At 37.5% G+C, this 14,587-nt stretch overlaps 1 protein-coding gene across 1 annotated transcript in view; it reads right to left on the reverse strand.

Annotated features, from left to right (window-relative positions):
- Positions 1-14,587, reverse strand: part of DTNB (dystrobrevin beta) — a 209,167-nt gene that overhangs the window by 109,921 nt on the left and 84,659 nt on the right. Inside the window, exon 8 of the mRNA XM_068964051.1 lies at positions 8,526-8,650. Within this exon, the coding sequence (XP_068820152.1) occupies positions 8,526-8,650 (125 nt within the window). The remainder of the gene's footprint in view (positions 1-8,525; positions 8,651-14,587) is intronic.

Here is a 14,587-nt window from a genome sequence, read left to right on the forward strand (position 1 = left end):
CTACAGTTCATGGGGTTGAAAAGAGTCGGACATGATTTAACGACTAAACAACAACAAAATGAATTAGCGTGGCTGTGTCCCAATAAAAGTTTATTTATGGACACTGAAATTTGAATTTCATATAACTTTCACAAAATATTCTTCTTTTTATTTCTCTTCAATATTCATTCAAAAATATTTTTTAAAAATTCTTAAAAAAGCATGGGCCATAAAAAAACAGATGACAGGCTACATTTAGCCTGTGGGCTGTAGTCTGCAGACTGCTGTTTAAGACAACAGATTAGTCACAGGTTATCCAGTGGGACACCAGTCCTGCCCTTCCCTGCTGGAATTTAGAACAAACCTACCAAGCCAACATCAGAAGTCTTGCTTTCTCTCAGAAACAAATAACCACAAACTCAAATGTAATGGTGATGAACTACTAATTAAAGAAATTAGATATAAGAATTATGTGGTTAGATAATTAGATGCTAAGCATCAGCCAACTGCTTGAATTAGGCTAGCACAAAGTTTATGAGACATCAAGGACTAGAAGTTTCACAAAAATGTTCTGACCAAAAGAAACAACTAATTTCTCTCAAAGACTTAGAAGGAAACTTGCTACTGTGCTAATGATAAATAAATTGTTTGTGTGAGATTTATTTGAAAAATATTGTTTACTTAATATTCTCAACTCGCCAGAAAAGAAATACAATGGCCCCATGGAGGAAATATGCCTGACATCTAGTGGAAGTCTTGGGAACTGCAGGTATGTGACCTATGCTATTTACTGAAGGAAAAACAAACAGAAGGGGCAAGGCGTAGATGTTTAGTGTCACACAGGAATTCAATGTATTTTAAACGCCTACCATGTTCCAGGCACTATTTTAGGCACTGAGAACTCAGTGAAAACAAAGACGACTGCTCCAGGCTTTGTGGAATGTACATTTTTATGACAAGACCTACTTTATTCTGAAAGTTTAGAATACAGTATTTACAGCATCCTAACCTCTTAGAGGAACCAGAGATCAAATTGTCAACATCTGCTGGATCATGGAAAAAGCAAGAGAGTTCCAGAAAAACATCTATTTCTGCTTTATTGACTATGCCAAAGCCTTTGACTGTGTGGATCACAATAAACTGTGGAAAATTCTGAAAGGGATGGGAATACCAGACCACCTGACCTGTCTCTTGAGAAATCTGTATGCAGGTCAGGAAGCAACAGTTAGAATTGGACATGGAACAACAGACTGGTTCCAAATAGGAAAAGGAGTACATCAAGGCTGTATATTGTCACCCTGCTTATTTAACTTATATGCAGAGTACATCATGAGAAACGCTGGGCTGGAAGAAGCACAAGCTGGAATCAAGACTGCCGGGAGAAATATCAATAACCTCAGATATGCAGATGACACCACCCTTATGGCAGAAAGTGAAGAGGAACTAAAAAGCCTCTTGATGAAGTGAAAGAGGAGAGTGAAAAAGTTGGCTTAAAGCTCAACATTCAGAAAACGAAGATCATGGCATCTGGTCCCAACACTTCATGGGAAATAGATGGGGAAACAGTAGAAACAGTGTCAGACTTTATTTTTTTGGGCTCCAAAATCACTGCAGATGGTGACTGCAGCCATGAAATTAAAAGACGCTTACTCCTTGGAAGGGAAGTTATGACCAACCTAGATAGTATATTCAAAAGCAGAGACAGTACTTTGCCAACAAAGGTCCATCTAGTCAAGGCTATGATTTTTCCAGTAGTCATGTATGGATGTGAGAGTTGGACTGTGAAGAAAGCTGAGCGCCGAAGAATTGATGCTTTTGAACTGTGGTGTTGGAGAAGACTCTTGAGAGTCCCTTGGACTGCAAGGAGATCCAACCAGTCCATCCTGAAGGAGATCAGTCCTGGGTGTTCTTTGGAAGGACTGATGCTGAAGCTGAAACTCCAATACTTTGGCCACCTCATGCGAAGAGCTGACTAACTGGAAAAGACTCTGATGCTGGGAGGGATTGGGGGCAGAGGAGAAGGGGACGACAGAGGATGAGATGGCTGGATGGCATCACTGACTCGATGGACAAGAGTGTGGGTGAACTCCGGGAGTTGGTGATGGACAGGGAGGCCTGGCGTGCTGCGATTCATGGGGTTGCAAAGAGTTAGACACGACTGAGCGACTGAACTGAACTGAACCTCTTGGAAGCACTTTCAGATACATTATCCTTGAACAATATCCTGAGATAATTAAGATGAGTTTTGTTATCACCATTTTACAGAAAAGTAACCCAATGTCTCTTGAGTTTTGGTGTAGTTTTCCTTCTGTCACATTACACTGCCTCCCTTCTATTTTCCAACCAACCTAGTTACAGCTACTCAACATTCTTTCTTGATTCTAAACCTAACCACCGGGTTCAAACAATGGGTCGATTACCATGTTTCTACAGTAACAATTTCTTACTAGGTCAGCATGTTAGAAAACTAGGAAAGAAGAGGAGGCAAGGAGTTCCAGAGCCCCAGATTTTAGTCCCAACTCCAGCACTTGGCCATTGTGTGATGTCGGGCAGGTCACACAACCTCCCTGACTCTGTTTACTTATATGTAACAGGTTAATGCCATATGTAGTGCAAAGGTTGCTGTGAGGGTTAAATGAAGTAAAGTACATGAAAGAGGTGGACAAAGAGCTCGGAACACTGGGTGCTCAATAAATATCCATGTGAGAATCTCTATCCTATGCCAACAATAAAACATATGCAATTAACATTAAAATAAACTTAATCTCAATTTCTGTTCCAAATTTTCACTAGAGTTGTAATTTTATTTCTCAATATTTAATGGTAAAACCTAAGTTTTTTTTTTTAATGCTTACAAACTTTTCTCCATCTCCATTACCACCATGACAATCCAAACCACCATCATCTCTCAGCTGGTCCATGAAAAAAAAAAAAAAAACCTTTCAATCTGGGATAACGTCCCAAATCTCAGGGGGCCTTTGCCTACCTCTGTAGCCTTCCTCTTGCTCGCTATTCTCCTGCTCCCCCTCTGCTGGAAATGCTCCTCCCTCTGCCTTCCATGTACCTAATCTCTATTTATCTTTCAGGCTTCACTGTAAATGTTACTCTTCACCAAACCCTTTCTTAACCTACCAACAAGATAAAGACCGGCCATAAGGGAAAGACATCCTGTTAGAGAATTACTTTATATATTAGGACTAATGTGTGATTTATACAAATATCATTTCTCAGAGATTTCAAGGTGAGTATCAATTGTCAAAAGGAAGGCACAATTAAAATTGCAACACAGTCAACAGGAAAATAATAGGGGTGGAACAAATGGCTCTCTGTTTTGAAAAAAAATAAACTTAAATTCCTAGCAAAATATCTCATGGCAGCAACATCAAAAAAGGAAAAAAATATAGGAATAAGAAATTTATTGACAGGTATTTTTGCAATTTTGAACTGAGAACATTAATTTTAAATATAAAATGAAAGCCAGAAACCATACAGAAAAAAATTTGACCATTAAACTAAAACTTCAGTAAGACACTTTATTTTCTACTCTGAGAAGGAGAAATAGAGATACATGCATTCTAACATGCCCCCTCTCTCTTTTTCAAAAATTGTGAGCAAATAAGCATGCTATGTAAGAAACAACTATAAAGTGTGAATCTGCTTGCAAAATGTTTAATTAGTGGCCAAGGGAAAGGCTCAAATATACTGGTCATCCAGTCCCTTAGATCTTATTCCCAACTCTCAACCCCCTTGGAAGACAGCATTCATTCAAACCAGGATGACTGATTAGGAGTAAAACAAATATAAACAATCTAACTGTTTTGAAAATAATACCTACAATGTGTAAAGGACTCCTGAAGTGCAAGAAAATGGTCTTATTCTTCGTCCAAAACAAGACTCTTCTAAATTAATACAGTAAAACAATGATTAAAACAATCATGATCTTATCCAAATAAATATTTTACTGACTTTAAGCTTTTAAATGCAGGAGCTACCCTCATCCTTACCTTCATGCAAAACAGCAATCTTTTCTTTTTCCTGATCACAATTATAAACGTATAGCAGCCCACCCCTCACAGTTTTCTCATCTTTTGAGTTATGTATACTTGTAACTCTTTCCTCAGGGAAAGAGTTTTATGTTATAAAACTGGTTTCCTCACTGTCACTCAAACTTATTTGTATATAAAGAAAGTACTGTGTGACTACTCCTTGCACCTTGCATAGTACCTGGAAGGTTCTCAATAAATATCTGCTAAATGAATGGAAAATTTAAATTTCAGCAAGCAGTAAGAATTGCTATTCACAGGGGATGGGATGATTTGAGCTCTGCAGTGACCTAGATGGGAGAGAAATCTGAGAAAGAGGGGATATATACATACTTATAACTTGGAACATAATAACAATTTGATTTTATACTAAATAAACATATCTCAACAATTTGACAAAACTGAATAATAAAGATTTTTCAGACCAAAATGAGATTAAGTTAGAAATTAATAACAAAAAGGCAACTAGAAAACCCTCATATATTTGGAAATTAAGACATTCATTATACTTCTCAAAGAAGAAATCCTAACAACTTAGAAAATATTTATAACTAAACAATAAAAAATTACATAACAAAATTTGGACATTACTCAGGGAGTGTTAACAGAAATGTATAGTCTTAAATGCTTACACTGGGGAAGGGGGGAGGACCTGAAATGAGTAAGCTAGTGTGTTAGCCACTCAGTTGTATCCGACTCTTTACGACCCAATGACCTGTAGCCTACCAGGCTTCTCTGTCCTTGGAATTCTCCAGGCAAGAATACTGGAGTGGGTGGCCATTCCCGTCTCCAGGGGATCTTCCTGAAACAGGGATGGAACCCGGGTCTCCTGCACTGCAGGCAGGTTCCTTACCATCGGAGCCCCCAGGGAAGCCCAGGAGTAAGCGAACCATACCTTAAAATAAGTTAGGAAAAGAGAAGCAAAATAAGCCCAAACAAGCTTTAACAAAAGAAATAATAAAGATACGAAATAAATGAAAAAAATTAAGTATAATACATATAACAAAAGAATAATAAAAACCAAAACATGGTCTTCTGGAAGCCTACCAGATTGGATAAACTTATGGCAAGATTTTTCAAGGAAAAAAAATAAATATGTGAAAGTAGGGATAAAAAAGATATTAGCACAAATATTGTTGATAAAATATTATAAACTTTGTGCCAATAATGTTAAAAATTTAGATGGAATTGACAAATCCCTACATCTATAAAATGTTCCAAAATGACTCATAAAGGAATACAAAATGAAAATAGTCTTATAACTGCTTTTTAAAGTGGAATTAACAGTTAAAAAAATCTTTCCACAAAGAAGGGTTTAAGCACAGATAGCTTCACTGGTGAGTTTTACCAAAAACAAGGAGGAAATAATTCCAATCTTAAACAAGCTCTTCCAAAAAAATAAAAAAAGAGAATGCTCCTCAATTTTCTAAGATAACAAACTGGCCACATTTTATCCTAAAAATAAAACCAAAAAATCAAGAGAAATAACAGGACAACTTAACTCATAAACATAGAAAAAAGTCTAAACAAAATATTAGTAAGTGAAATCTAGCAGTGTATTAAAAGGAGGGTCAACTTATGTTTAATCCAGGAACGTAGGGTTCTTTTAAAAAATTAATGTAATTCACTATATTAATAGAATAAAGAAACTCAGGCTATCATATTAATGCAGGAAGTCTTTGATAAAATTTGACATCTTTCATGACAAAAAGAAAGCACTCTTAGCAAAATAGGAATAAAAGGGAACCTCTTTTATCTGATAAACAGCTTCTACAAAAAACCTACATCAAAGAACATACTAAAATGAATGCTGAAAGCACTGGCTTTGGTATTACTAATAATGCAAGAATGCCTATCAAACCACTTCTATACAATATTGCACTGGAGGCACTAGCGAGCACAATAAAACGAAAAGAAAAAAGTATGATTATATTTGAAAGTATAAAGAATGAGAGGGAAGCAAAAAAGCAATCATTATTTGCAGGTGATATAATTATTTATAGAAAAATCCAAAAGAATCTGAGTACAAATTGCTAGAATTACAAGCAAGTTATGCAAGATGACTATCCAGCGGATTAAAACACAAAAGCAATGTGTGTTTCCATATACCAGCAACAGACTGTTAAGAAACATAATTCAAAAAAGATACCATGTGCATGACTGTACACATTTGCCAAAAACCACTGAATTGTACACTTAAAGTGGGAGCATTTTATTGCATCTAAATTATATCTCAAAATAACTGTAGGAAAAAAAGGCACCATTTGCAACAGCAACAACAAATGCAAAGTACACAAGAATTAAACATATACAAGACCTTTCTGAGGAAAAATTATACAGCTTTACTAAATGGCACAAAAGGATATTCAAATAAGTGGGAAGACATAATGCATTCATGGAATGGAAGACAATATTGTAAAGATGTCTGTTCTCCCAAATTTGATCTTCAGAGTCAATAAATCTCTGATCAAAATTTTACGAGGGACTCAATAAGCTGATTCTCAAATTTATATGAAAGAGCAAAGGGCAAAGAATAGACAAGACATCCCTAAAAAAGAAGATGACTTAATCCCTTACAGTAATTAAGACAGCATGATATCGGCATAGTGATAGACACTTTGACCAAAGGAACAGAATAAAGAGCCCAGAAATCAGACGTACGTATTTGGAAACTTCATTTATGACGATGATGGCATTGTAGTTAAGCGGGGAAATAATAGATTATCCAACAAATGGCCTTGAGACAAGTTATTCAAATGTAGAGAAAGAGAACTGCATATTTGACACCACACTACACACTAAAAATCTGTTCCAGATGAATTAAAGACATATATAAAAGGGACATCTTTAAAACTTAAAAAGAGAGAAAAAAAATCACTACAATGTTGGAGCAGGCAAGATTTTTTTTTTTAATTCAAATGAAAAACACTAACCTAAAAGAGAAAAGGTTAATAAATTTAATTAAACAATGGATTACACACAATAGGTAAAATCCACTATAAAACACAGTGGGAGAAAAGTGTATTTTTTTCTGCAGGAAGAAGAAAACAATGGAACACTGAAGGAAAAACCACCACAAAAACAGTACAAGAAAGTCAGTCCAGCTATAAAGCCAAGAGGCACCCTTTCAAGCAATCCATGGTAAGAAAGAGGATCCCACTGAACTCCAACGAGAACGGCACCGGGACCGTGACACCAGAACTGAACAAAAGGTACCCAGAGTGACAGCACCCAGCTCAACTTTGTCATGAATGGAATTAACCAAAAGTGCTGTTATTTGGTTTTCAACTTTTAGACTGAGCCCTTAATAAATCTCAGAAGACTTAGTCATGATCACAGGAGAGAACAGAACTATTACTAGCTTTGACAATATAAGAGTAATGGCATAGATGATAGAAGTCAGGAGGCAAAAGAAGGGAGAAGTGGACGGAAGTTACAGAGTGGAAGTCAAAAGAAGTTATAAGAAATAGAAGTTTAAGAGTTACATTCAAGATTACAATGGTAAATAATTTTTTAAATGGTGATAGAATAATGAAAAGCTGGGATGGGGTTGATATGCAGAGCTATAAATGAGGTTGCTCCTCTATACCACAGAAGGAATTCAACATGTCCAAAATGGATAAGCCAAGAAATGGTGCTCTGAATACATTATTTAGCAATATGGAGGTATCCATTAGGACTCGTACTGGTCCGTGGCCTGTGAGGAACCGGGCTGCATGGCAGGTGAGCCTGCAAAGCTTCATTTGTATTTACAGCCGCTCCGCATCTCTTGCCTTACATCCTGAGCTCCCTCCTGCCAGGTCAGCAGCAGCATTAGATTCTCATAGGAGCACAAACCCTATGTGAACTGTGCGTGTGAGGGATCTGAGTGCAGGAAAATAAGATCAGGGCTCCCATTAACTCCGAATGATGGTGAGCTGTGTAATTATTTCATTATGTATCACAATGCAATAATAATAGAAATAAAGTTCACAATAAATGTAATGCACATGAATCATTTCAAAACCATGCCCACCCCACCCTCCACCTCGTCCCGTGGATAAATGGTCTTCCATGAAACTGGTCCCTGTATAGTCTGTGTTTTCTAATTTTCTCTCAATACGAAAAGAACAAGGAGGTTGATTTTCATTTTCATGTTGTCTAAATTAACTTTAAAATCTCAGTGGTAATTAATTGTTATAGAGAAAAGATCCCTACTGCTGAAAAGAACACAAATAACAAAAGGCGCCCTTGTTAAACCCAGTATAATAATTACTCGTAATCTGTTAATTTTCTGATGGAGATTCCTATATTACTTAGGCTTCAGGGCTCAGGACCTAGGTTTCCATGTAGATATTATGGTGATTTAAGGTGCTGAAAGCCTGAAGTATTAAGATCCCCAAAAGTAAAGTAAAAAACACAAGGTTAAACATTCATGTTAGCTGTAGTCAGTTCTGACCCAAAAGAATTCAGCAAGGTATCCATTTCAGTACAATGCACATCTTGCTCCAGGTATATACTTACACTATATTTGCAAGGTCAAGTGGTTTCTCTGGTTGCTCAGGAAAAACAGGATGCGGGGGTTCTCTGGTGGGTACACACCCCAAGGATTTACTAATTGCATGGCTCAGCTTCTTTGCAGGGGATTTCTGTGTCAAAGCAGAAAATAAGGAAATAGGAATTGAATTTTCAAAAGAACGAGAAAGAATGTTAACTTAATGACAAGAGCTGTTGAAAATATCTTTTCAAATACATGCTAATCTGCATTATGGTGAACGCTAGAGAGCCTTGCAGAAAGGAATCTACAGCTGTTCCAAGGTCGTTTGTGGCCCTTCGTTTCTGACTCCCTCATTTCCACTATGCAGTCACACTACCCCGTTAGTGTCAACGTTCCTTTTGAACATGTCTATGTGTCCTTTGCGGGAACTGCCTCTTTTGTTGCTTCTGGATTATTCTGGTAAGATGCTCTAGTTAATTCCCCGGTCAGAGTCAGAAATTTTTGCTGGACTAAAATACTAAAAGGTTATGGGAATGCTGAGCTCATAACTCTTGAATGTTAGCAAGTTAACTGACCAACCCACATCCCCAGAGATACTAAGAGATTATCCTGCAAATGAACGTGAAACAGAATATTTGGTGTTAAGGGGCTGGCCGTGGACACAGACACAAGTGAGTGCAATCAGCATCAGATCCGTGACTCTAAATCATGACATGCCGAAGGTACAGAAATAAGTTGGCATGCTAATATGTTTCTTGGGAAGGCAGAGCAATACACAGCCAATCCGAAGACTAGCAGGCCTAAGGTGTGATAGTAAATACGAACAAGAGTAAACAATATGCCGCGGCTAAGGTATGCAGAATACGAAACCCACATTTAAAGGAAGCTCTTTATAAACTTACTTTATTGTCCACTCAGTTCCCTTTAACTAACATTGTCGTCTGAGATTTTCCTGGCAGGATACTAGTTCATTCTTCTGCCTCTGCAGTGTGTCACCGTATGTGCCACTTTAACTGGAGAACAGAATTTGTTTGCAGCTGTGTTTCATCAGTAGCACATCTCCACTTAATTTAATAGCCCGCCTGCATTATTTTTATTTATTCATTTAGCCACACTGTACAGCCTGCAGGATCTTAGTTTCCTGAACAAGGATCAAACTGCTCTTGGCAGTGAAAGTGCAAGAGTCCTGAACCACAGGCTACCAGGGAATTCCCAGCCTGCGTGTATTTTTACACGCATGCATGTGTGCTATGTCGCTTCAGTCGTGTCTGACTCTTTGCAACCCCATGGACTGTAGCCCGTCAGGCTCCTCTGCCCATGGGATTCGCCACGCAAGAATACTAGAGTGGGTATTGCCATGCCCTCCTCCAGGGGATCTTCCTGATTCTTTTCTGCTGAGTCACCTTGGGAGCCGGTATTTTAACATAAAATAAGCCAAAATCTATTTACCTTTAAGAATATATAGGGAACGTTACTTAATACCTTGTTTATAATAGACTCCTTGAGCCTCCTTGAACACATTAAATTCTGGGGGAAAAATCTGTATGTAATCAAATTTCCTGAAAATTATATGAAGTTAAACAAAGCAGAAATTCTGAACTACCCCACAACTGCTCTCTCTGCCCAGTGAGTAGCTACACGTATCCTGACTTCCCCTTTTCTGCTCCATCTGTTACACTGCCCCAGACATCATGTAGTCTGCTTGAAACCTTTCGAAGGCTAACAGTCATTTATAAACTAAGATACAAAGACACGCCACCCTATTCCCACACAGGCGCTTGCATATCTGGCTCCACTCTCTGTCCTCACCTTTCACCCCACATCAGCATGAACAAGCTGCTCGTTAATCTGTGCCTTGGCCTGCGCCTTTCTGAGATCTCCCTTTCCCAATCTATTTTGTTGTAAATTTTCTGCTCATTTCTCAAGACTGCTTGTTTGCAAGTCTTCCTTTCTCTCTGAAGACCTCCCTCACTGCACCCTAAGTCAGAGCCCACTCTTCCAAGTTACCCACTTGACAAGTACACATTTCCACTGTTGCACTCTTCCAATACTACACTGTACTTGCCTATCTGTTAGGCTAGTGCTTTTGAAGGGTAGGATCTACATTTTATTTATCTGTGTATTTCCAGAACCCGACCTACAACAGAAGATGTTATTTGAATAAATTATTTGCTTAGATGAATTTTCTAGATTGCTTTTTTCTGACTAAACCACAGAAGCTTAAATTATTTTTTTTAAGTTATGATATGAGTAGGGGACCATCAGAAGACACCAGAGATATCTTAACTCACCTTTACAACTAAACACTACGCCTGTAATCCATGGATTTATTCTGTGACTTTTTTTGCTACATCTGAGAACACCCTGGGCCATTAATTCACGCACTCTACGTGAGATGGGATATCACATAGGCTATGTTAGTTGCACTCTGAGTAATATCAGCCATGAAATCACAGGTTTCATGTGTCTATTTTATAATAAACATTAAAATAAGACTGTTAAAATGAAAAATGTTTCCCTTCCCACCACTTAATATTCTCTAGCAGCATGCTTGTTGTGCTTTCAAAAACACTGCTCCAAGTCAAGGTTTAAGGTTAGATCCCAGTTCAAGTCTCAAAAATATAGATAGAAAGATCAAATCAATACAGCAAAGCCAATTCCAGAGTACATCAAGAGATCCTTGATGTGTATGGGAAGGAGAAAAAGACTGGAAATAAACATATATATATATTAAAAAGCAAAGATATCACTGTCAACAAAGGTCTGTTTAGTCAAAGCTATGGTTTTTCCAATAGCCATGTATGGATGTGAGAGCTGGACCATAAAGAAGACTAAGCGCCAAATGCTTTCAAACTGTGGTGCTGGAGAAGACTCTTAAGAGTCCCTTGGACAGCATGGAGATCAAATCAGTCAATCCTAAAGGAAATCAACCCTGGATATTCATTGGAAAGACTGATGCTGAAGCTGAAACTCCAATACTTTGGTCACCGGATGTGAAGAGCCACCTCATCAAAAAAGACCTTGATGCTGGGAAAGATTGAGGGCAGAAGGAGAAGGGGGAGACAGAGAATATAGTTGGATAGCATCACCAATTCAATGGACATGAATTTGAGCAAACTCCGGGAGATGGTGGGTGTGCGCGCTCAGTTGCTCAGTCGTGTCCGCCTCTTTGCGACCCCAAGGACTGCAGCCTGCCAGGTTCCTCTGTCCATGAGATTCTCCAGGCAAGAATACTAGAGTAGGTTGCCATTTCCTCCTCCAGGGGATCTTCCCAACCCAGGGATTGAACTCATATCTCAGGTGTCTCCTGCATTGGCAAGTGGATTCTTCACCACTGCACCACCTGGGAAGGCCAACACTTTCAATTAAATTGTAAATTAAGGTAAGCAAACGACTTCCTTAAAAATATCTTAAACAGTGAATTATAATATGGCCATAGTGATTTCACTGTGGAGTCTGATTAGGAAACTAAGATTTACAAAGCCTGTGAGCAAAAGTTTGAAAACTTAAAGAAAAAAAAAAGTTTGAAAACTACCATTACTATAATTGCCAAGACAGAGGCATTACCTCTTCTGACTACTTGGCCCCTAGTACAATGCCCAGGACTTGGCAGTCAGTCACTAAATATTTACAGAAGTACAGGGAGTGAGGGAGGAGGAAAAGCAATCCAGGTGTAGGGACTGGTGACCCCCACACTTCATTTAAGCTCCAGGCCCGAGAAGTTCCGACAGTTTTTTATACCTTTCCTCTCAGTTGAACCCTAACACTGATATAGGGGGAGGCCTTAACCTAGAAAATTAAATCTCCTCCAAACACTCCTAGGTGATGATTTTCAATCTTTGTGCATTTTCAATACCTGAATCCACTTTACCTAATTTCAAAACATTTCCCATCATCTCTTAAAAATGTTACTGGTTACATTTTTTAAAAATACATCAAAACCATATACAATGGCTGTGTATGCTCTAAAATGTGAAATACCCATCTACCCCCTATCTTACAGTCTGAGAAACAGACCATTACCATCACTTGGAAGCCTGGCTGTGAGCCCTCATCTAAGACAGCCCATTCCCACCACACCTGCTCCTTTCTTGGTCATCAATATCCTGGATTCTGTACTGTTTGCTTGATTTTACTATTTCAGCAATTGTGTATTATAAAAAATGCGTGATTTATTTAATACATGCTTAAAAACACATAGGCTTACATATATATTTTTATGCAATTTCTTTTACTCAAAATTATGTTACAATTGATCTGTAATTCACTCTTTTTTAACTGTTTGATTGTACTTCTTTGCTCAATTACATCACAATCTATATAGCCATTCCAGTACTGATGAACATTTGGGTTGTTTCATTTTTTTCCCTCTCCGTCAAAATGCTGCTATAAAACTTTCTTGTCCATGTCTCCTGGTGACCATATAAAAGAATTTCCTAAGAGTTATTCCTAAGAATTATTGGGTCATAAGTTATACACATTCAATTTTACTTGGCACTGCCAACTTGCTTTTATAAAGTGGTTACACTAATTTCCTCTCCCATCAGCTGTGTAAGAGATTCTCTCTACATTAATGTCAACCCTTGTTACAGTTAGACATTCTAACATTCACCAATCTGGTAGGTGATAAATGTTATTGTGGTTTTAATTCGCAATTCCTTATTACTAGAAAGACTGGGCATCTTTTCCCGTGTTTATGAGCCGCTGTGGTTCTTTGTCTGTGAAATGCTTGTTCCTGTCTCTGGGATAGTGTTTCACTTACTGATTTGTAAGAGTCTCTCTCTTACTGATTTCTAAGAGTTTTTTATATATTTTGCATTTTAACCTTACAGAAGGTATATCTTACACACAACTTTCATGTTAAGGTCTTTCTTTTTCATTCTGTTGTTTTTGATGATTGGTCATCTTAAAATATACAGCAGCCCCAATTTATTAATTTTTCTTTCATACTTTGTGCCTTTGTATTTTGTGAAATATGCCCCTCCCCGAGGTCATAAAGGTATCCTGCCAAGTGTCTTCATTATTTTATAGTTTTTATCTTTCATTTTTAGATTTGAATCTTCTTAGAACTGATTTTTTTATATGTATAAGGAAATAATCCAATATGGATAATCAATTGCCTCAGGATCATTTAATTAACAACCCATTCTTCTCTTACAAGACAGACACTCTATTTCTGAACCTATACCAGTCTCAAGATAATTTAGCAGTTACGGCTTCCACTTATCTTTTCATGTAGTACCAGTGCCTCAAACTTTCATTCCTCATTAGGAGAGTCTTCATTTTTCTTGACCCTTCACACTTCCACTTAAATTTTACCATCAGTCATTTACCACACACATACACAAAAAAACCCTGCTGGGATTCTGATGGAAACTGATTGAATATATAGACATTTCTGGGGAAAACTGACATCCTCACATACTGACCATTCCTTTCTGTGAACGGCTTGTGTTATCTTAGTTCCCCAACCAGGGATTGAACCTGGGCCCTCAGCAATGAGAACAGAGTCCTAATCACTGGATCGCCAGCAAACACCCGTAAGTCTCTTTAAATTTCTTCCAATAAAGTTATAGATTTTTGCTCACAAAGGATGTATGTTATCTGTTATTTATTTCCAGTTACAGAAAGATTTTGCATATAGCAATCTTGCTCTATTTTTTAAAAATTTGGTAAAACATACATAAAATTTACCATCTTGACCATTTTTAAATATATGGTTAAACAGTGTTAAGTATACTGGTCATTTATAAATCATCTTTGGAGAAATATCTATTCAGTTCCTTTGCCCATTTTTTAATGGGTTGTTTGCTCTATTTTTTGTTCTTAAGTTATAGGAGTTCTTTATATAATCTGGATATGAGCCCCTTATCAAATATATCATATGCAAATATCTCCTCCCTTTCTATAGTTTCCCTTTTTACTATGTTGATGTGTCCTCTGATACACCAGAGTTTTTAATTCTGACGTAGTCTGATTTATCTATTTTTACTTTTATTGTCCCTGCTCTATTCTAATGATTTATTTGGAGATTCTTTCAGTCTTTCTTTATTGACAGTCACCATTAAATAACAGTAACTTGTTTCCT

This window comes from Capricornis sumatraensis, chromosome 1 (assembly GCF_032405125.1).
Source record: "Capricornis sumatraensis isolate serow.1 chromosome 1, serow.2, whole genome shotgun sequence".
Taxonomy (NCBI): domain Eukaryota; kingdom Metazoa; phylum Chordata; class Mammalia; order Artiodactyla; family Bovidae; genus Capricornis; species Capricornis sumatraensis.